Source organism: Cervus canadensis, chromosome 4 (genome assembly GCF_019320065.1).
Source record: "Cervus canadensis isolate Bull #8, Minnesota chromosome 4, ASM1932006v1, whole genome shotgun sequence".
NCBI lineage: Eukaryota > Metazoa > Chordata > Mammalia > Artiodactyla > Cervidae > Cervus > Cervus canadensis.
Genome location: NC_057389.1, coordinates 77,411,353 through 77,435,645, shown reverse-complemented (window position 1 = coordinate 77,435,645; position 24,293 = coordinate 77,411,353). Strand labels below are relative to the sequence as shown.

The 24,293-nt window shown below is 35.6% G+C and overlaps 1 protein-coding gene across 9 annotated transcripts in view; it reads right to left on the bottom strand.

The window, feature by feature from the left end:
* CSNK1G3 (casein kinase 1 gamma 3) overlaps positions 1–24,293 on the bottom strand; it is a 120,234-nt gene that overhangs the window by 65,372 nt on the left and 30,569 nt on the right. For all 9 annotated transcript variants that reach the window (XM_043465917.1, XM_043465916.1, XM_043465918.1 and 6 more), the window contains exons 2-4: positions 18,393–18,818; positions 8,403–8,443; positions 3,383–3,452 (exon numbers count right to left, since the gene is read on the bottom strand). In XM_043465917.1, the coding sequence (XP_043321852.1) occupies positions 3,383–3,452; positions 8,403–8,443; positions 18,393–18,570 (289 nt within the window). In that variant the 5' untranslated portion in view covers positions 18,571–18,818. The remainder of the gene's footprint in view (positions 1–3,382; positions 3,453–8,402; positions 8,444–18,392; positions 18,819–24,293) is intronic.

The window sequence follows — 24,293 nt, the reverse complement described above, 5'->3', positions numbered from 1 at the left end:
AAGCAAGCACTGGAAAAACCAAACTAAAATTCCATTTCCCAGGACATGGCTGGGCAGTTTTCCAACAATGAGCAAACAAATCAAACTGCTATGAATTAGGAAAAGCTGCAACTAATAAACAGGGGATAGGGAGTACCCTAAACAAGCACCAAATAAAACAACACAACCACAGCAATATAAGTATGATACGCAAGACCAGAAGTGAGAGGTGAGGGACAAGAGGGCAAGAAGAGAGGCTCTGGAGAGATGGTTGAGAGCAAAGAGTAATGAGGTTTTAAGTTACTAGCTGTGTCTCTTGATCAAAGTTTTCTGGCTACTGAAAAGCATGAACACAATCCAACTCAATGAGCAAAAGCAAGCTTTTTTACTTGTTTTTATATCCAGTGAACTTTAAACTATAAACTTAGAGTCCACCCAATTTCAATTGTTCCAAAAGCATTTTTGAGACTACTACAAAAAGTCCTTGATTGTGGGCTGACAAAAGTTACTCTGATTAACTTCTAACATCACTAATTTTCAGTGATGCTTATTAGCATCCCCAACACTGGAGACAAGTATTTTTTTCCCAAGAAATGCTCCAGAATGGGTAAGAATACAAAATTCATACACAACGTGAAAGTACAATTGCACCATCTCTCTCCCAAAATAAATTTAACACTTCATTTTATATTTCAGCACTTCACTTATGTGATAAAGCACCATCAATTAAGTCACAAAATAACATATGGAGATCCTACACTCTTAATACTGCTTGGTACTTCAGTTCCTTATAGGCGGGCAACAGTTAAGCATGTTATTAAAAGAATGATTGTCATGATGTTTCTTTCCATTTTCAGGTCCACTACTGTTCATGTAGGAAGGATTAGAACCGAAGTGGTGGTAAAGAACCCATCTGCCAATGCAGGAGACGTAAGAGACATGGGTTCGATCCCCGAGTCGGGAAGATCCCCTGGAGGAGGGCATGGCAATCCACACCAGTATTCTTGCCTGAAGAATCCCCATGGACAGAGGAGCCTGGAGGGCTACAGTCCACAGGGTTGCATAGAGTCTGACATGACTGAAGCAACTTAGAATGCACGCACATCAATATTAACATTCTTATCAGGAAATTTAAACTCTACAGACCTGATCAAGAAAAACTGAAATCTGATTAGAAAAACTATAGAATTATGACACAGGTTATGTTCTTTTCCAAGGAAATTCTTTGCTTTCAGGTATTCTTAACTTTTAGCACCAATGCTTATACTCCCAGCTCAGCAGTTCTCAACACATGGTCCCCAGCCAATCCAATCTTCCTTCTTCTGGTGACACCTCAGTTTCCCACGAGACAACCACCTCTCCCTATTCTCGGCCCCTGGATTTCAGGTAGTGCCTGAGATGAGCACAAGATGCAAGTCTGGGCAATCAAATTCACAGTGATTAAATCACTAGATACAAAACAAGTACGATTCAGTTCTAGAACTTTTATTTTTTTGGTGCTATAACTTTTTCCCCCAAAGTTTAAACTTTTACCCAATTAACAAGGCTGTGCTAACTTCAGGTGAACAGTGAGGGGCTTGGCCATAAGCATATATGCATCCATTCTCTCCCAAACCCCCATCCATCCAGGCTGGCACATAACACCGAGCAGAGTTCCATGTGCTATACAGCAGGTCTCTGTTGGTTATCCACTTTAAATACAGCAGTATGCACATGACCTTCCTAAAATCCCTAACTACCCCTCCCTCCCCACTTCAGGCAACCATTACAATTCACAGTTCTAGAACTTTTGCTGAAATTTTTAGTTAAGAGATACCTTTATAAGTGCTAAGCTAGGCTGTTGGTAAGCTTCTCTGTCATTTTGTAAGAAGGGCCAATCAGAGAACAAAGCTTACACATTTGCTTACACACACACACAGACACACAGAGAGCAGAAACAAATTAAAGAATGTCTCTGGTGACAGTACTGCAAAGTCTTATAGACAAGTCTTTTCCCCGAATTTATAGTACGTGGTCAATAAACTCCTTTTTTTCCCCCCACTTAGCTTCTTAGGGCTTTCTGTCACTTACTAGTCCTAACTAATATGTATAGTTTCACATATAACTAGTTGTATCCCCTCACCATTTAAATCTCAATTGTCAGTGATAATTTTGGTAAGTCCTGGAGGACTGTCTGTATCAGACTCAAACATGCACTATAGAAAGTTTATAATGATAAAACCATTATTACAAAATGTCAACTTAGTGTCCCCACAATGATGACTCATTTGGAAAGCATGCTCTAAGGAAAAAGAAAAGAATGCAAAATTGATAATGTATTAAGAAATGTACAGCTCTACCAAGCAGAAGGTAAACATGAGCTTACAAAAAGACACATGAAAAAATTCCATTCTATTAAATCTGGGAAAACAAAATATCCTTACTTGGTAAGACACTGTACATATAAAAATCATTACAGTTAGTAGAACAGAAATGAAAAGTGGAGCTGAGAAAAACGTTAACATAAAGTAAATACAACACAAAATAGGGAATTTTCTCATTAGTTTTTTCCAATGGAACAAAATATCCATTCTCAATTAGATTTAGAGTTTATGTAAAACTATATCAGTATTAACTTTCTATAGCCACTATAATTACTACACATTTGTGGCTTAAAATAACAGAAATTTATTTTCTCACAGTTCTGGAGGCTAAAAATTTTAAATCAGTTTCAACATGCTGAATCAAAGAGGTTCTACAGGACAATTCTACACCAGGATTTCAGGATTCCTTGGCTTATTGGCCATATCACTCCAGTCTTGGCCTCCGTAGCCACCTGGCCTTCTCTTCTGTTACATAAATTATTCCTCTGACTCTCTTTTACTGTGCATTTGGGGCCACCCAGATAACGCATGTGCTGTAGTCCATGGGCTCGCAAAGAGTCAGACACGACTGAACAACTGAACTGAACTGAGATAACCCAAAATAATCTTTAATTTCAAGATCCTTAACTTATTCATACCTGCAAAGTCTTTGCTACAAGGTCACATTTATAGGTTCTAGGGACTGTGATATGGATATCTTTTAAGGGGCCATTTTTCAGCCTATTACTATGTCATAAGTCATTTCAGTGTCTATAATACCACCAAAAAGTCTAAGAGTCTAGAAACTATGTGAACTTTATATTCCCCAATTAAATTTTTTCACAATGTTCTCTATTTCTATTGGTACCAACACAAAAAGCTCCCAAAACGGCATATTTAAAATAAAAAGGGAAGACTCTAGAGTGAGTAAGAAAATAACCTACTAACCACAGCCTTAAGAAGTATTACTTTTAACTAAATTTAACATAGTATTCCTTGAAACTAGAGTTACTATGACAATTCATTTTATTACAAATTTAAAAATTAATATAAGACTTTACCTCCAGATCCTAACTGCTTGTAGAATCTGTATTCCAAATGTAGCTGTGGTGCTCTGGATTTCATAGGCTCCTGTTTAAAAAAAAAAAAAAAAAAAGCAACAATAAAAAATATTTAAGTTACTAAAGTGTCACTAGGCTCCAATTATTATGAATGTTACAAATCTTGACATCAACTCTTATATATATTAGGTATCCTTGTCTCCCTAAGGTTAAATCCAGATAATAATCAACTTTAAGTACAATGTAAAATAAATTAATGCCATAAACATATACAAGGTTAAATGGCTATTAGACAAGCATTAGGGAAAACTATGTTTGACTCTTTGACCCTGAAGAAAAGTATTCTGTGAAGATTCTTGACTAAGGCAATGATGGCCCTGATTCTATTTCTCCTGTTCCCAGGAATTACTGTGCCCTCTACACTATATATTTCTGATGGAAAGGTTCTGGGTTAAAGTGGCATTACAGAAAAGTAAAAAAGAACAACGATGGAGATGGGAAAATTTTGACAGTAGCAACAACACAGTTTAAAAAATTATAGGTGGAGTACAGCTTACAGTAAAACACAAAATTTCTAAATATTAGGCTCATGAGCTTTGTAAATTCCAACCACTAGCTCAAAAAGCCTTTAGCGCTTTTCTATCACCCTTCTCTCAGACTTCTATCATCTTTTGATTTGTTTTGTCTGTTGCTGGATTTCATGCAAATGAGATTGTACGATATATGTTTTATATGTATGTGTCTGACTTTTCATTCAACAACATGTTTTTGAGATTTATACCTACACAGACAAACACACACACACTCATAGAACATAAACAGAAGCAAAGCAGATTTAAGATATAAATGTGTGAAAATATTTGTAGGAAACAAAACTATAACAGAGTAATAACACAGGAAAATTGAACAAGATCCAACAGGAAAGTATGTAACAAGCTAACAAAATTTAAACAAACAAAATCAACAAAACTTCAAGAAGAACAAAAAACCCAAAATTACCAAAATTTAAAACCAATCTGTCAACACACTAACACAACAGCAAAGAGAATTTGGAAACTGAGAGACAGAAAAATATCTAAAGAATAAGAAAATTTTGTAGAATGCATCTACATAAATTATACAAAATGCATTATTCAGGAAGAAAAATAGAAAACACAGAAAAAAGATTAAAGAGCTAGACAATATAAAGAGCACTAATATGCATTTGATAAGGAAAAGAGAAAGAAAAGTGAGCAGAGGCAATAACTGAAAAAATAAATGAGAGAACTGATGAAAGATAACAAACCAGAGAATCAAGAGGAATGTGAATCCCAAACAGAGTAACTAGAAAGAAATTTATACTTGGACATATCGTAATGAAAGAACCAATGACAAAGACTTCAAATAAGAAAGCTGTAAAATCCCAGTGGAACAATTTAATCATAAAGATTATTATAAGAGAAAACAATCAACTTAGTTCTTAAGAGGCAGGATGGTAGGGTAAAGGCAGAGGCACTGAAATTAAATTGTGCTGGGTGTGAATCATAAATTCACTACTTGCTATATTTACTTAATCTTTTTGTACTTTTCAGTTCCCTCATTTACAAAAAACAGATAAAGTATTCTCTCATTTTATTTCTATACACATATATATGACTTAAAACAGCCCTTTCCATAGAGTGGAATTCTTTAGTTAACTATATTAAAGTATATAACCATAAGATATAATAAAAAGATACCCAAGTAGACAGTCACAAGTAAAATACATAATTCACTCAATCACTAATATTCCCTAGGTAAAAACAGAAACCCAGATCTAATTTAGTAGAGTCAGTTCAGCTTGATTCCAATATTTACTAGCACTAAAATTTTATTGTGCCACCGTACAAGAAAAGTCACCTCACCATTGGATGAATTTTTCATTATTCATGAATGACAGGTTATTATGTAACTATAAACAAGATACATAATAACCTGTCATTTGTTGTATGGCAGGAGGCAGGAGGAGAAGGGGGTGACAGGATGAGATGGTTGGATGGCATCACCAACTCAATGGACATGAGTTTGAGAAAGCTTCAGGAGTTGGTGATGGACAGGGAAGCCTGGCGTGCTAGTCCATGGAGTCGCAAAGAGTCATGACTGAGTGACTGAACTGAACTGAACAAACAAGATATGAAACTGGTGGTTGAGATCAAGTTAACAAATTAACCTGAAGCAAACTATCAATATGAACTAGGGTAACATTAAATAAGTGTGTAAACTTTTATATGGGATATATAACAAAACTGAAATTAGTCACTAAAGTTCGCTCCCTGAATGAACACCACTGTCATCAAATAAGGCCTTTGTACCAAGGTACAAAAATAAGATAGTACTGAAGGTATACAGATACAACATTTTCAAGTGGTTACTTTTAAGGCAGGTTCTGAACAAAATTATGTGGTTTTCTATAAACAGAGACAATAGATACAGACAGACATATAAGACAGAAAAAATATATAAGGACATTATACATATGTGTGTATATACATATAATACACATATAAATACACACACACACACATGCAAATATTTGGGAAGCTAAGTAACAACCATGGTTCAACAGTTTATATGAAAAATTTTCTGTCCTGCCAATACATTTTTGGATAAATCTGAGGCAAGCATAACTCTGTACCATACTTCAACCTCAAAATGCCACATGTAGATATAAAAATACTCCCAGTTTCCCAAAGAATATTGAATAACAACATTATTATATGTAGTTCTGATTACTGTGCTTTAATAAGGGACAAATCAAGGCAGAAAAATAATGTCAAAAAACAAAAGAAGAAAAAAAAAAATAAAGGGACTTTCCCATTGGCTCAGTGCTAAAGAATCCACCTGCCAATGCAGGGGACGTGGGTTCAATCCCTTGTCTGGGAAGATCCCACATTCTGTGGAGCAACTAAGCCCAAGCACCACAACTACTGCGTCTGTGCTCTAGAGCCTGAGAACCACAACTACTGAGCTCACACACCACAGCTACTTAAGCCTGCTCGTCTGGAGTTCACGCTCTGCAACAAGAGAAGCCACCGCAGTGAGAAGCCCACGCACCACAACACAGAGCAGCCCCTGCTCACAGCGACTAGAGAGTGCCTTCACACAGCAACAAAGACTCCGTTTAGCCAAAAATAAATTAGTAAATAATTTTAGGTTCCAGAATCAAAAAAAAACTTGACATTAAAAAAAAAAGTACGTTAACAGTGATACAGCATGAAGGTAAACTAAAACAAGTGACATATGTGTATACCTAAGAAGGCTAACGGATGACATAGTACATGTTTAGTAAGGTATCAAAGATGTCAACAGGGTAAACAAGTTTCAAATCTGAAAATAACTGGAGCTAAGGGTCACCAGTTAATGACTGAAATTGACAAGTCAAGGTGAGCCTAGCATGGCTCCTATTTTGACATAAAGATTTATCTGCCCTAACCTAAGTATCATTCACATGCTCCCATGAATGGAACTACTCACTACAAGCCATCAATAACAAAGAATATAGGTACTGCCATCCTAGTGTGCCACGTCCACTCCCATCACCATTCAATGTCTGTATCTTAGACCACTGGCCTAGACCATGGGCAAAGAAAAGTCAGCAGTGTCCATTCCTTGCATCCTGGCCTCCCTATTGTGATTCACACAAACTAACTCCCCTTGTCATGACTACACACTCATGAGAGAACCTTGTAAATTTCTTTTTGTAATTTTAGCTTAATATTCTATGTAGATCAGCCTACAGAAAGAAAACATGATTCATACTGTTGTGCGCATTCTGGACCCATAACAGTAAAATACCTTCACTTTAAGTTAGAAATTAACTCTTCTGAAATACTTATACCTGAGAGCTTGATTGACTAAGTGAATTGATGAATACTGTGAATCTAGTTCTGACTAACAGTGACAATTTTAATGAGACAACCTAACCAGATTTTCTGTCATAAAAATCAAGGACCAGAACTTAAACCTAGGTGAACTCATGCCAGGTAAATGCCAGTCCCAACTCACATGTCAGTGAGCCCATCTCAGAAGCACCACAACCCCTACTGCGCATTTTTATTTTCCAATAAAAACAGGCAGCATTTGTTCCAGTGAAACTTGATTTACACTCAGAAAGATACTTAAACTGTGCTTTTTAACTTAAAACACAGTTTTCTATCTTATCCCCAAAGTTTTGTTTTTCAATTTCTCCAACTTGCCTCTTGCTTGAATAGTCTCTTCTGTAGTCACTTTACCCTAATAACAGAGGTTATATTGGCAGAAACAAGATCAAGACTGGCAGGCAGGCTGGGAAAACCAAGCAAGCCATGCCTAACCTCAGGGAAACCTGGCTGGTAAACCAAATAGTAAAGTTGCACCAGAACAAAGTTATATATCATAAAAATCCCCAGATCCCAACTATACAAAAAAAAAAAAAGCTGCCTTACTGCTGTCATAGCAGGCTTCTTTAGGACTTCAAATCAGTCCCTTGGGAGTTTGCTTTCCTGGCTAACCTCCACCCACATCAAGAATTTCTGAATCCCTGAAGGTCAAGAAAGACCCAGTTTTACCAAACATAAAACACAAACAGAAAAGAAGATTTTGGAAGCTACCTGGAAATACATTTTCAAATAATGTAATCCTAAATACTAAAGACACTTTTGTCCAAATGCTTGAATCAGGAAGAAAAACCTTGCATTCTATCATACTAAAAATGCCAGTACATCAGCTTCCTCAAATTTGAAGCATTGCCACATTTTAAGAATTCAATTCGATAATGCTGCCAAAGTAAAAGAATTAAGTTATTGTAACACGGAAAGACACAGATATCTTACATATACATTACCATACACTTGAGGGGCACGATGATGCTAGAAGCTTAATAACAACAGGTCAGTTATGCCTCGCACTTTCCAAATAAACACTCAAGTTACAAATGATATGGAAAAAACTAGTGAAAATACAACTTAATCATTAGAGAAATAACAAGAAAATAATTGAAGAAAAATAAGAAACATGAACTTACCAATTTAATGGCCACATATTCATTTGTATACAAATTTTTCCCTTGAAAAAGAAAGAAAAATGTCAGATTCTCCCAGAAGTGAATTTTAAAAGATATATTATATAAAACTGCTCCGGGGGGATAGGAGGAAAAGCACAGGATACATTTAAATAAAATATAGATTTTTGCTTCCAACTATTTAGCAGAAACCTCATTAACAGGGATATATTTAAATTTATGATCAACTCAGTAACATTTAGTATTTCACCTGGATTCAGAGAAAGAAGTAAGACTAAGAAATACTTTAGCCTATTTATTAAAAAAAAAAAGAAAAACTCTTATTTTGTTAGAATACTGTGTACCACTTAGAAAGTAATCAATAGGCAAACACACTAAGTTTCAAAACCAGAAGTGCATATAGAAACAAGACTACACAATTCCTTTTTCAATCACCACCTCATTTTAAATCCTCTGTCATTATCAGATGTGATCTTAATAGGGCTCTTACATAATCTAGTAAATATATAGAAAAATATGGAATACATTTAAAATAAAATAAAATTTTAGAAATACTATTCAATAACTGGCTTTGACAAACTAGTTATTTACTCTGAGGGGAAGAAGTGTTATTAGCAACTCACCTTAAAACCAAATTAAATTCCAGTTATTTTAAGAGTTAGATATAAGCCATAAAACAAGAAAAAATATTTATCAGCCCAGTATATAGAAGCCTTTTGAGCATTAAAAAAAAAAAAAAAAGGAAAAAGATTAAGAGATCAGAAGATTTTATACAGATTTGACAACTTAAAACATTTTAAACCTGTTTAAGTCGAAAAACCTATACAAAGAACAGATAGAAGACAATCAGAATAAAGATTTAACATAATTAATATGTAAAGAATACAAGTAAATTACACTAATCATTGGCACCAGCAATTTGAAAATAATGTAGAAAATTCCACAGGGTCAGCATCTGTTGTCCAAGTAAAACACTATGGAGAATTAAGTATATAAAGATAATCTGATACATAAATTCATGTGCTTCTTTACAAGTATAGCTAAAAGGATAAAAAAGAGAACAATATTAGATTTCTGAATTTCTGAAGAAAAGGAGAACAATGATAGTTGTTATGTTTAACTGTGATAGTAAATGGCCCTGGTTACACTGACTACTGAATAAAATAGGTAATCATCAACTTTCACACATGCAATTTTTTCCAACATAATACTCCTAACTTCATTTTATTCAGTAGCTGATGAACGGCAGTAAAACCTCTAGACAAAATTTCAGTCTTAGATATGTTGCCACAGTGAGCAGTATTTTCACGTAAGACTCTTTGCCACAAGCAACTTCACAGCCAGCTAACGGCCCATAAGGCAATTTTGCCATAAAAAACAAGGAAAATAAAATTTTAAATAAACATTAAAAAGGACACAATGACACATGAAAAACTAGTAAAAAAAAATCTTTTAAAGACTTTATTGTGAAAAATGAAAATATAAAAAACATTTAAAATTTGTGAAGATTCATGGTAATAGTTGTATTATGGTATATCTGAGAAAAGGTGATACTTTGTTACCTTTTGTCAAAGACAATCATTAAGGATTCAGGATCTCATACTGGATCTAAATTCTCTATGATATAAAAAAAATTTGCACTAAGTCTCTCCAGATTTCCCTGGAAATAAAATGAATAATTGAGGGACACTCCTACTGATTATCAATACATGTAACCTATATAAAGAAACAAAGTGAAGTCGCTCAGTTGTCTCCGATTCTTTGCAACCCCATGGACTGTAGCCTACCAGGCTTCTCCAGCCATGGGATTTCCCAGGCAAGAGTACTGGAGTAGGTTGCCATTTCCTCCTCAGGATGTAACCTACATAACTGGTAATAAATCACTGCACTACATTTAAATGTTCCAACACATGCCCACTCCTTATATTTCACCAAATCAACTAAGCTAGATACTATACCAAATACAAAAACTCTGTCTCCATCATGTTCTCCACTATCAAACAGCAAAAATTTTGACCATTTTCAAGAAACTTACACTCATCAGGAATCGTGTAATCATTTCTTTTGTGGGGGACACAAAGAGCTTGATTCTTCTTTAGCTTCCAATTTCTAATTGCATGATAAACCTGGTAAAGACGGCATCAGAGAACAAGCAACTGTATCTAAATTAGCCAAAGTTGTTGTTGTTCAGTCACTAAGTCGTGTCTGACTTTTTGCAACCCCATGGACTGCAGCACACCAGGCTTCCGTGTCCTTCGCTATCTCCCAGAGTTTGCTGAAATTCATGTCCACTGAGTCAGTGATGCTATCTAACCATCTCATCCTCAGCTGCCCTCTTCTCCTCTTGCCCTCAATCTTTACCAGCATCAGGATCTTTTCCAATGAGTCAGCTATTCACATCAGGTGGCCAAAGTATTGGAGTTTTGGTTTTGACATCGGTCCTTCCAATGAATATTCAGGGTTGATCTCCTTTAGGACTGACTACTTTGATTTCCTTGCAATCCAAAGGACTCTCAAGAGTCTTCTCCAGCACCACAATTTGAAAGCATAAATTCTTCAGCACTCAGCCTTCTTTATGGTCCAACTCTCATTTCCATGCTTTGATCATATGGACTTTTGTTGGCAAAGTGATATCCCTGCTTTTAAATATACGGTCTAGGTTTCTCACAGCTTTCCTTTCAAGGAGCAAGCACCTTTTAATTTCATGGCTGCAGCACTGTCCACAGTGATTTTGGAGCTCAAGAAAAGAAAACCTATCACTGCTTCACACTATTTCCCTTCTACTTACCATGAGGTGATGGGACTGTAAAAATAACTTAATCACTTTGCTGTATGCCTAAAACTAACACAACACACAAACTATAATCCAATATAAAATGAAAAAAAAAAAAAAACATGAAAGCACAGCATCCGTGGACAAATGAAACCAAACTGTCAATCATTCAAAATCAAACTGTCAGCCAGTTTTTTTTTTTTTATCTTTTAGAGCACTGAAACCAAATTGTCAACCAGTTATCTTACCCTTTAGGGCAAAACTGCCTTACGGTCAATGAGTTGTATGACCAAACAGCACGACTACTTGTGACAAGAATGTCATGGCAAAAATAGTAAGAACCACTTCCAACACTGTACAGTAGTGTTTGTTCATAGAAATATTATAATGCTCTTCTGAGTTTTGTTCTTGTTTTATAAAAATGAGTGGGAAAAAAATGTTCATTCTAATGCTAAGTAGCATAAGTCTCACAAACCTATTACACTGATCACAAAAATGGAGATTAATAGGAATACCTAAGTGGTGTAAGCTAAGCTGTAGTCAAAGTACTCACTGAGCCCATAAATTAAGAAAAATTTTAGAAAACATACCATTTTTCAGCCAATTAGTTCAGCATTTAGATGTGACCATATATATTTTAAGAATACATGATGTATAAACTTGGCTTAGTGAATAAATTGATACAATGAAAAATTTAAATCTTGAGGAACACTTAAATCCTGAGTGTCTAACAAAGGAAAAATTTTTAGTTTAGAAATGGAATTTATATTTCATCAAGACATTACCATCTTCTCAGAATTATTTTGTATTGTATATGATATTTATTCATAACCACAGAGAAAAAATATTTATAGGACAAAAAGTTAAAAACAGATCCCATACAAGGAAAATAAACAAAATACTTCTTAAAACATTGTTCTTGTTGTCATTTACATGGTCAAATGTTTATTTTTAAGTCACAGAAAGTGAAGTGAAAGTGAAGTCACAGAAGAAAGCACTAAATCCTAAAAGCATTTTCTTTTTTTGAATATTAGCAATTTCACTGAACTTTGAAGGTTATAAAAATGAGCCATGATTGGATACTACCAATGCATTTTTGTCACTTTGCATAGTTCAGTTCAGTTACTCAGTCGTGTCCAACTCTTTGCAACCCCACGGACTGCAGCACGCCAGGCCCCCCTGTCCACCACCAACTCCCGGAGTTTACTCAAACTCATGTCCATTGAGTTAGTGATGCCATCTAACCATCTCATCCTCTATCGTCCCCTTCTCCTCCTGCCTCCAATCTTTCCCAGCATCAGGGTCTTTTCAAATGAGTCAGTTCTTCGCATCTGGTGGCCAAAGTACTGGAGTTTCAGCTTCAGCATCAATCCTTCCAATGAAGATTCAGGACTGATTTCCTTTAGGATGGACTGGTTGGATCTCCTTGCGGTCCAAAGGACTCAAGAGTCTTCTCCAACACCACTGTTCAAAAGCATCAATTCTTCAGCGCTCGGCTTTCTTTATAGTCCAACTCTCACATCCATACATTTCTGGAAAACCACAGGTTTGACTAGATGGACCTTTGTTGGCAAAGTAATGTCTCTGCTTTTTAATATGCTGTCTACGTTGGTTATAACTTTTCTTCCAGGGAGCAAGCGTCTTTTAATTTCATGGCTGCAATCACTGTCTGCAGTGATTTTGGAGCCCCCCAAAATGAAGTCTGTCACTGTTTCCATTGTTTCCCCATCTATTTGCCATGAAGTGATGGGACCAGATGCCACGATCTTAGTTTTCTGAATGTTGAGCTTTAAACCAACTTTTTCACTCTCCTCTTTCACTTTCATCAAGAAGTTCTTTAGTTCTTCTTTGCTTTCTGCCATAAACATTGTGTCATCTGCATATCTGAGGTTATTGATATTCTCCCAGCAATCTTGATTCCAGCTTGTGCTTCATCCAGTCCAGCATTTCTCATGATGTACTCTGCATAGATGAACAAGCAGAGTGTCAATATAAAGCCTTGATATATCAGTACTCCTTTTCTGATTTGGAACCAGTCTCATGTTTCATGTCCAGTTCTAACTGTTGCTTCTTGACTTGCATACAGATTTCTCAGGAGGCAAGTCTGGTGGTCTAGTATTCCCATCTCTTTCAGAATTTTCCAGTTTGTTGTGATCCACACAGTCAAAGGCTTTGGCGTAGTCAATAAAGCAGAAGTAGACATTTTTCTGGCACTCTCTTGCTTTTTCAATGATTCACTTTGTATCATCATGCCCTTAAATAATCGGCTTTTAAATCCATATTTGGTATATATACGAACAAACTAACAATGTATGTTCAATGCACAAAGTACATGCTTGTGGGTACAATACAAGCAAGAGAGAGGAGTGTGTGTATAGAGGAAAACCAATTAAGAGAAGGCTCCAAGTAAACTGGTTCCAATTCACTGAAGTTTCAATCCAATTTCAAACGATGTTTCCAATGGTGCTTTGTGCCATACTGAACTTGAAAAGATGTGTTTACCAATATCGGGATATTTGAATGGTCATTATTATAAAACTATTTTCTACAGAAACTCCATATATGGTTATATCAGGGACGACTAATCAACTAAAATACCCCTGTTTACCTTCCTTAGGAAAAGAATGGCCTAAAATGGTTGTCCAGCTAGACTACACTTCTAGCCTCTTTCAACCTGGTGCAGACATGTGATTTTAAGTTCTAGACATGAGTCAACAAAAGGTATGTCACTGCCCACTTGCAAGAATGAACGTGCTATCTTCTGGCCCTTTTGTTCTTGCTGGCTGGGTGTCTGGGAAACAGCAACAAGGGGAGTAAACAACTCACACATGGAGACTGAAGCCCCATTCTGAGGATGCAGAGATACCCTGACAGCCCTTGGTGCTGTTCTTCTGGCCTGTGTTACGTGAGAAAGAAAGAAACTACTTTGCCTAACACCACTGTATGCTAGGATCTCTTTCTTAAAGCATCATAGCCTACTCCTTGTTACATTTTTCAGAAAAATTTTAAGCTTCAGCTAGTAAATGTAGAAAAATCAATAAACATAAAAAAGATGAATCCACCCAAATCTGTATATTTACTTGATACATACAGTAAGACCTGAAGAATTTTCAACAAAACAGTTCTTAAGCAAAAATAAAAAGTTATAAAAACTTCTGTGTCTACTTAATTATATCAAAATTTACAATATCTTACTTCAGATATGGTAATTCAAAAAACAAAATATAACACCCTTGTTCTGTTCTTTCACGTGATGGTCAGTCAGGCATAGCTACAAGAGGAGACACAGAAGCAGCTCAGGAAAACAAAGTTTTCCTGGTGCTAAAGAAGGGGTCACAGAAGAAACATCATGTTTTGGTCAGGTGGTAGAAGACAGGAGCAAGGGAAGAGCTTTGGCCTAGATCTTTGGTATTTCTGCAGGAAAAGCAAGATAAGGAAGGGTAAACAGCTTAGGAGTGACTAGTTTGAATAACTCTGTTAACCTTCGGTGGGCAGTTTCTCTAGCTGTCTTGTACTTTGCCATGGGATGCCTTCAGGAAGACTGCCTCCTAGAATGCATGGGTCAGAGAGAGGAGGTATGGCTCTAGATTGGATAGTTTGCAGAACAAAGGCATGCTCCCAATTTTTTTTATCTTGAAGAACTGGCTATCCTGTAGAGGAGCACTCTTTCCATAGAGTGAAAGGATTTGAGGTTTTTTGGTTTCTTTTTATTATTAAAGCAATGTTATATTAGCTGGTTTGTATTCCATACATTCTAGAATACATCTGCAGTAAGACGTCTATATGGTTGACCAGAAAGATTTTTCTTCAGATGTTAAAGCCTCATAATACACAGGAAAATAAAAAATGTATACAATATAACCCCACATTTTAGCTAGCTTTGTTCTGTCTCATTCTGTACCTGTTAAAAACATTTCCAAGGCATTTTGGTTAATTGTCTAAGCTAGGAATATATTCAACATGCTGGATGGAAGCGTTACCACCAATTCAAGGATAAAATAAAACCAAAAATATCAATTCATCATTTTACAATTAAAAATACAGATAAAAATTATAGTAAACACATTTACTTAATTTTAGATTTTTTAAAAAAATTAACTATTTTCTTTTTAATCTCAAGGCAAATATTTTATGTTCGGCTTTCTTTCGTGTGTGTGTGTGTGTTAGCCATTCAGTCGTGTTCAACTCTTTGCGACCCCATGGACTATAGTGTGTGTGTGTGTGTGTGTGTGTGTTAGCCATTCAGTCGTGTTCAACTCTTTGCGACCCCGTGGACTATAGTCTGCCAGGCTCCTCTGTCCATGGAATTCTCCAGGCAAGAGCACTGGAGGTGGGTTGCCATTTCCTTCTTTCCTTAGTGATCCTCTATAAAAGTACTTTCAACAGAGGGTAATACTGTCTCTCCTTGGGGCTTTGGAAATGGCAGTGGGGGCTGCGGGGAAGGAATCTGGGGCTGCATATGGAGATGCAACTCCTGTTTAGTGTCCAAGAGGTCTGAAGTTCTAAATACCACGCGATGTATGGGACAGCCTTCTACCAAACAAACAAACAAAAACAAAAGACTGTCCAGCCCAAGATCCTAATAGCACCTGTTTTGACAATCATTTAACTTAACATATACACTCTATATTCTTTCTTACTCAATACTTAATCACAGAAAACTTAGTGCCAGAAATCAATGTCTATTAACATGGTTTTAAAGAAAGCACTTTAAGAATTCAAACCAGATTTTAACATTAGCATGTTTATCCAGATTAAATAAACATGTTTATTCACATTTATCATAGAAAAAATGATACTTATAACAACTCTTTCTGTACAGAGAAATCACCTGGAACCTTTTTAAAAGGGAATAAAACCTCCCTTTATTTAGTAGTCTACCAAGAAAGAAAAATGATTAAAATAATTATGCAAGTGGACATGTTACATGAATCTAAGTACTGAAACAGTAACATGTACAGATAAAACATTTAAATAAAATCTACAGAAATATACAATAAAAACCCACAGGTAGATTAGATATAGATAGATAAATAGAAAGATGATGATGGACAGATGGATGGATAGACTAATAAGTCATCTTATCCCTATTCCTGCTTATTCACAGACTGCAAAAAAATGGGGGTATTTTGCTGTTTTTTTCAGTATACAGCATGTTAGTTTCAGTACATAGGAGTAATACAGTTTTCTCATATGCCCTGGCTAAAATGTTCCACTAGATTCTTTGGTGTGTATACACACATATACCCACACACACACATATACAGACATACACACACACAGTTGTGTGTGTGTGTGTGTGTATATATATATATATAGTTATTTTGAAATAAATTATATGAAATCATTCTGAATAATAAATGCCAAAGTACTAGAGTACTATAGTCATATACACAGAGAGTGACAAAGTACAAATATATATGTCATAATATATAGTTAGAAAACTAATTTATATTAAAAAATTTAAATATACATACAACATGCTATAATCTTAATTAAGAACAAATATCTTGATACCCTTTAAAGGAGGAGAACAATCACTGCTTTCCTAAAACAGGCAAGGATAATGTTGGTTCTTTTATACTGTTATCTAAATTTAATCTTCACAGTAATTGAGGAAGCGGAAATAATTCCATTTTAAAGTGGACAAATATGAAGCCCCATGTGGTTAAATGACTTATGCGTTCCATATTGGCAGAGATAATTTTTATATTTTTCCAATGTATCATCAGTGTCTAATCATGCTTCATACATAATACTGTAGACATGTGATAAATTTTTAATGCATGGATGGGTGTAATTCAAGGTCAGACAAGTAAATAATCTGCTCTTTTTTTTAATGCCAAAATCAGAAACAGTTTAAGAATTTCAAAGTATCATTACAATATCTTTTAAAAAATAAAATATAATTTATATAACATTCACACTTTCAAATACCTGAGTCCCTACTAAAATGCAGAAGAGTCTATCAGACACATCACATGTATAAAATGTCATTACCTTTTATTGGATTGCTTCAAAGATTTAATGTACATTAACTACATAAAACAGTAATAAAATGAAGGAGTAACTAAAAATTAGAGTGTTTTTGGCCCAGATGGTGAAGAATCTGCCTGCAATGCAAGAGACCTGGATTCGATCCCTGGATTATAAAGATTCCATGGAGAAGTGAATGGCAACCCACTCCAGTATTCTTGCGTGGAGAACTCCATGGGCAGAGGAGCCTGGTGGGCTACAGTCCATGGGGGACTGACACTCAAAGAGTATCAGACTCTTTGAAACTAACACTTCACTTTCTTTCAGAGTGTTTTACAAGATGATAAAGAGAGGTAGTTTAATAGATGAACATACATTGTATATATTTTTATAACACCAAGGTTGAATCTAATGAAAATTGCAAAGCTAAGTTTTTTCTTTTTATTTAAAGAAGTTTACACTTGTGCCAGTGCATTAACCAGACAGCCCTCAAGGAACCTCAATACTGACTCCCATAAAACCGTGCTGTCCTCCTTCTTGTTTCTCTTCAATGAAGATAGCCACATCTTCATTGCACTAGGAGCTAAAAAGACAGATTTGGATTGTGAGTCCATCATTAAATTGATGCGTGACATTTGTCAAGAAACCTTCCCTGAGTTTCAAATGTCTTAAACGTAGAGTTAGGAGGTTAAACTAGACCAATGTTTCCCAAACTTACCTGATCTTAAGAATAAACTGAATCAGTACTTTGTGTCCCTTGGTAAGAATATAGATTTCTAAACCACTCTGGACATACATGGGGGAAGAGGGGAATAAATTACAACACTGCAAACTGCACTGATTTTTGATGCAGTTTAAGGATATTACCTTAACTTTAAGCCATATGTATCCTCCTCAAGTAACCAGTTACTAAATGTTTTCCAATCAGAAAAGGTAGCCTAAATATCATTCTTAAAGAGTACACTGCAAAGACTCCCCTGGTATCTCTTTCAGCCTGCTAGGGTTTTTTCATTTACTTTCTTTTTTCTCTTAATCTGGATGGCTAATCTCAAGAAAACAGACACTGTATTAAGTAATGACCCACAAATGAAAATACAAGTACATAAGAAATTCTTAGTATCTGTATTCTTTAAAATTACCACAACAATGAAACAACTAAACAAGTAAATCATTTCATTAAAAAGTACCCTTCATTTAAAAAAAAAAATGCTCCCATTATTATGGAATAAACAAAATAGTCTTACCTAATCGTAGTTCTCCAAAATTCCCACATCCAATTTTTTTTCCAACTCTAAAGTTAGGTCCAACCATTAAAACTCCAGAGGATGAAGAACCAGTTCCTCGAGTGTTATGTCCCAACCGACCACTAGGTCGTGCCATTCTATCATCTGATTTGTCCTTGTCTTTCTTTTTATTTTCCATATCAAGTTTGCGGTACTCCACTTTGAATTCTTTAATCAAGACAAGCACACTGAAATAGGGTATCGTGAGAACTGGTACATCACTAGGTAACTGTACCAGGTAGGTGATGTTAACATTCAAATTGCAGTAGGTAGTCAATGAACTGGCGCGTGTTCATCCCATTCGTAAAATTTTTCTCAGCTGTCTTTTCAGCAAAACATGTCTTCAGAATTATTTTTTCAATGATGTGAGCTGATATTGATAGAGAGCTAGAATATTAAGAAAAGAAAATCAGTCAACTTAGAATTAAAAACCATGTTTCAGAAATTAATAACATAATAAAAGTTCAGGCAATGGACTTAATGCCCACTGAAATCAAACCTCAGCAGACTCTTAATCATTACCCTTCATTCCTATACTTTAATACCAAAAAGATCACAAAAACAAAACCAAACAAAATCAGTGATTTGCTTACTTTTAAAAAAATAAATAAAAATAACAAAAATGTATTATTTCATAAGCCAATATATATTCACCAGCCTAGACCTTCCAGCTTAGAATCATTCCAATTTAAAAAAAAAAAAAAAAAATCCAAAGAATTCCAGTAAGTCAATACAGGAATATCAATTTAAAAGCAAGAAAAGAGAATACATTTTGCAAATTAGTAAAAGAGTTTAATATTTTTCACATGTTTATACATTTAATAATTTTCAAGGGCTTTTCAAATATACATTCTTATTTGATCTTCATTTATTCAAATATTTATTACTCGTAACTACACATGGGAATGGAGCAATCACAACAAGGTTTGAAATAAATAGTACCTTTCTGATTAATTTTAGCAACCCACCAAATATGCAATTATTTCTAACACCCAATCTATTTATAAAGTTTCTTATTATATCTTCCATGCTCTTAATATTGCAGATGAAATGTAAGCATCCGTTTGGTTTAAGTAAAATTTAATGAGTTTTACATATACTGTTTACTTTCTATAATAGAGTAACTAATACTGAACTTCCCCCCTTGCTGTAAATAATTATGAAAATGGACAAATATTTTCAGGCATTGAATAATAGGCAGAGCAAACTGTGATCTGTGAGAAAATAGAAACAGCAGGTGAATTCCACCTTCGCTCAAGAGCTCCAGCGAGGGACAGTCTTCTGACTACAGCACAGGGAAGCGGAGACTCCGGCAGTGCCCAAGGAGCACAGATCAGAGTCTGGGGTGTTGAAGCTGGTGGAATTTGCAGGACAGTACTGAAGGTGAGAGGTACAGTTTTAGGGGTAGGAGGTGACAGGGCCGAAACAAGGCCTGTTAAATAAAGAATGGGGTTAAATAAAGAATGGAGATACCAAAGGCTGTAGAGTGCCAGGATATCTTAAAGTTCCTACCTAGTCATGGTGGAAGAACCTCATTAATATCCCAGAATTTGAGATATCAGAAAGACCAAGTCTTAACAGTAAGGATCATAGTGTAGAGTCAGGACTACTGAGAAGGGCCCACCTAAAGCCTAAAACCAAGCCTAGAGAGGATTAAGAATATCTCCAACTACACTAACTGCATTCCAGAATGAAACCTGACATAATCAAAGAGACAGAGGGAAAAAAAACAAAAACAGACTTTCAACAACGTTGAATTCATAATGTCTAGCATACAGTTAAAAAAAATTACCAGACATGAAAATAGTTAGTAAATGTGACATGCAGTCAGAAATAAAGCTATCAAAGGAAACAAACTCCAAGATGACCCTGATACTGAAATGAGAAGACAGGACTTCAAAACTACTAAGTAGCTATTAAAGTTCTACTACATTAAAGAAGGAGAACGGAACAGAAAAAACATCTGAAGAAATAATGGTTGAAAATTTCCCAAATTCACTGAAAAACATTCACCTACAAAAATGGGCAAACTCAGCAACTCCATAAAGAATCAATACAAAGAAAATTAAACCTAGCTACATCAAAGTGCAAAAACCCAAAAATTAAGGGAAAGTCCTGAAAGCAGACAGAGGAAAAACTACACAACACACAGGTGAACTTCAAAACCTATCAGAAATAATGGAGACCAAAAAGAAAATGGGAGAATATGTTCAAAGCAATGGAAGGAGGAAATGAACTCTCAACCAAGAACAAGACACCCAATAAAATTAGTCTTTAAAACTGAAAATGAAAGAAACTCATTTTCGGATGAAGGAAGCTAAGAATAGACACCAGCACACTGCCACAAGAAATACTTTTCAAATAATCCATTAAGCTTAATTAAATCACATGATACCAGATAGAAATGTGAAACTTTAAGAAGAAACGAGGAACACTAGAAATGGGAAATGCATAGGTATTCATTTCCTCAAAAGATAAAGTTACTTGTTAAAGCACAAATAATTCCTTAGTGTCATTTATAAGATATGGGGAAGAAGAATAAATATATGATAACAGAAATGGCAGGGGCAGCAAGCAAATGGAATTATATTAAGATTCTTATATTTGTTAAGAATAAAGTAGTTAAATATTAATTTTAAATGGCAGGGCAGACAGTAAATGGAACTACATTATTTTTTAAGATTCTTATATTTGTTAAGAATGAGTGGTTCAATATTAATTTTAAGCAGCCCATGACAAATTAAAAATGCATATTGTAATACCCAGACCAAACACTAAAAATTAACTGCAGTAGAAACAGCTAAAAAGTAAATACAAGAAATAAAGTAGGATGATAAACATCTGATTAAAACAAGAGAATTAAAAGAGATATGACACAAAAAGGAAAACACCAAGAGAATAGACTTAAAAACATACTTATAATGAAAATGGACCATATTCTCTCCATAAAAAGCAAAAAGACTTTAAAAAAGAAAAAAATCAAGATCCAACTATACACTGTCTCTAAGAAACAACTTTACATACAAAGACACAGACAAACTAAAAGTGAAATAATAGAAAGATACACTACACAAACATCCTCATTTGCAGATGACACCACCCTTACAGCAGAAAGTGAACAAGAACTAAAGAGCCTCTTGATGAAGGTGAAAGAGAAGAGTGAAAAAGCTAGCTCAAAACTCAACATTCAAAAAACTAAGATCATGGCATCCTGTCCCATTACTTCATGGCAAATAGATGGGAAAACAATGGATACAGTGACAGACTTTACTTTCTTGGACTCGAAATCACTGCAGATGGTGACTGCAGCCACGAAATTAAGACACTTGCTCCTTGGAAGAAAAGCTATGACCAACCTAGACAGAAATATTAAAAAGCAGAGATGTTACTTTGCCAACTAAGGTCCATATAGTCAAAGTTGTAGTTTTTCCAGTAGTCGTGTATGAATGTGCGTGTTGGACCATAAAGAAGGCCGAGTGCTGAAGAATTGATGCTTTTGAACTGTGGTGTTGGGGAAGACACTTGAGAGTCCCTTGGACTGCAAGGAGATCCAACCAGTCCATCCTAAAGGGGATCAGTCCTGAATATTCACTGGAAGGGCTGATGCTGAAGCTGAAGTGCCAATACTTTTGGCCACCTGATGCAAAGAGCTGACTCATTAGAAAAGACCTTCATGCTGGGAAAGACTGAAGGCAGGAGGAGAAGGGGATGACAGAGCACGAGATGGCTGGATGGCATCACCGACTCAATGGACTAGTCTGAGCTAGGATAGGGAAGCCTGGTGTGCTGAGCCCATGGGGTCGCAAACAGGTGCACGTGACTAAACAACTGAACAACAACAATGCAAACATCAAGTATATTAAGCTTCAGAGGCTGTAACATTATCATACAAAGTGAACACCAAAACAAGGGAGACTCTCCAAAGATACAGAGGTCTATTTCATAGTAACAGAAATAGCAACTCAACAGAAAAATGCGAAAAATCATAAAAATGACATATAAATGAGCAAAATGAAGGAAAGACTTTAAAAACAAGGATTAGTTTGAAATAACTGTTTGAAAAAGACAATCATAGTTGAAATGTTAACACTATTGTTTCACTGCTGTTTGATAAAGTAGAAGACAAAAATAACAGTATGAATATTGAAACAGTAGATCTAAATATCATCAACTACCCTGAACTTTTATAAAATACAATATCCCAAAACTGAAGAATAATATTTCCTTTCAAAAAATGTTCATCAAGATCATATGCTATCATTATTTAAGTCTCAAATAACTAAAACATTAAAGTATACTCTCTGATCTAGTATTTCTAATATTAGAAATGTTAAGATTCAATATTTGAAATAAATTCAACAAATTAACAGGAAAAAAAAAGTATCTCAACAGACAATAAAATGCATTTGAAAAAATTCAACCCATTAATGTTTAAAACTTCTCAGTAAACCAGAAAGAGAATCAAATGTCAACCTAATAAAAGGGTTTTTCCTAAAAAAAAAAAAAAGGATAGCCAACATCTTACTTATATGGTAAACCACTGAATAATCAAGACTAGGAGAAAACAAAAGAATGTTTGCTCTCAAATCTTCCATTCAACACACTGTACAGAAGAACTAGCCTGTAGAGTAAGTTAAGAAAAGATGCAAAAGGCATGAAAAGTGAAGAGGAAAAGGCTAAATTACTGTTATTCAGACATTATAACTGTGTGTGCAGAAAACCTTATAGGGAGACATCATCAAGAGGGCAACATAGGTCACTCCCAACTTCAGCCCCCCTCACAAGAAGACCAACTAGCAAGCAACTATCCATAGACAAGACACCAGTGAAACAAATTCCCAGAACCCAGGGCTGAGGCCAAAGCACCCTCCTGAAGCAGAGAGGCAGAGAAGGGCAAGAGGAGTGGCTGCACTCTGACCACACCGGCCCTCCCCCAAGGCTGCCACAGCATCACACCCGCAGGGCCCTCAAGCCTATGGTTTCCCCAGCGGGAAAATGAGAGTCCCAGGTGGACCTCCAGCTTCTCCAGTCGGGCAGGATGCTTCACCGAAGTCCAAGGTGGACCTCCAGCTGCCCCGGTCTGGCACGACGCTTCCTGGGAGGCCCACTCTGGTTTTGCCCCACCGTGATCACTGTGGGACTCATTAGGGGAAAAAAGAAAAACCTCAACAGAACAATAGTAAAGACATGCAATCAGTAATCAAAAACCTCCCAAGAAAGAAAAGTCCAGGCAAGAATGAGGAACAATTAGAACTCTCAATTCCTAATGGGAATATAAAATAGTACAACTTTGATTCTAAGAAAGTTTGATAGTTTATTCTAAGTAAAATATACACCTATCTGATGGCCTAACAATATGACTCTTAGGTAGTTACTCAAGAGAAATGAAAACATAATTTAGAGAAAGATTTGTACACCTGTATTTATAGCAGCCTAAATCAATAACAGCCAAAGCTGAAAAAAATCCTAATATCTATTAACAGAACAGATATACAAACTGAGATATTCATTCAGTGGAATATTACTCAGTAAATAAAAAGGAAAGAACTGTTGATACATGTAAAATATGGATGAATCTCTCAGATATGAGATTGAGACAAGTCAGGCACAAATGAGTACATATTATACAATTCTCGTCAAATGAAGTTCTAGAATAAGCAAAAATAAGTTGTGGTGATAGAAATCAGATCAGTTGTTGCCAAGAGTGGTTTAAAGCTTGCAAAGTGGCATCAGTTCTGTTCAGTCGTTCAGTCGTTCAGTTGTGTCCAACTCTTTGCGACCCCATGAATCGCAGCACACCAGGCCTCCCTGTCCATCACCAACTCCCAGAGTTTACTCAAACTCATGTCCATCGAGTCAGTG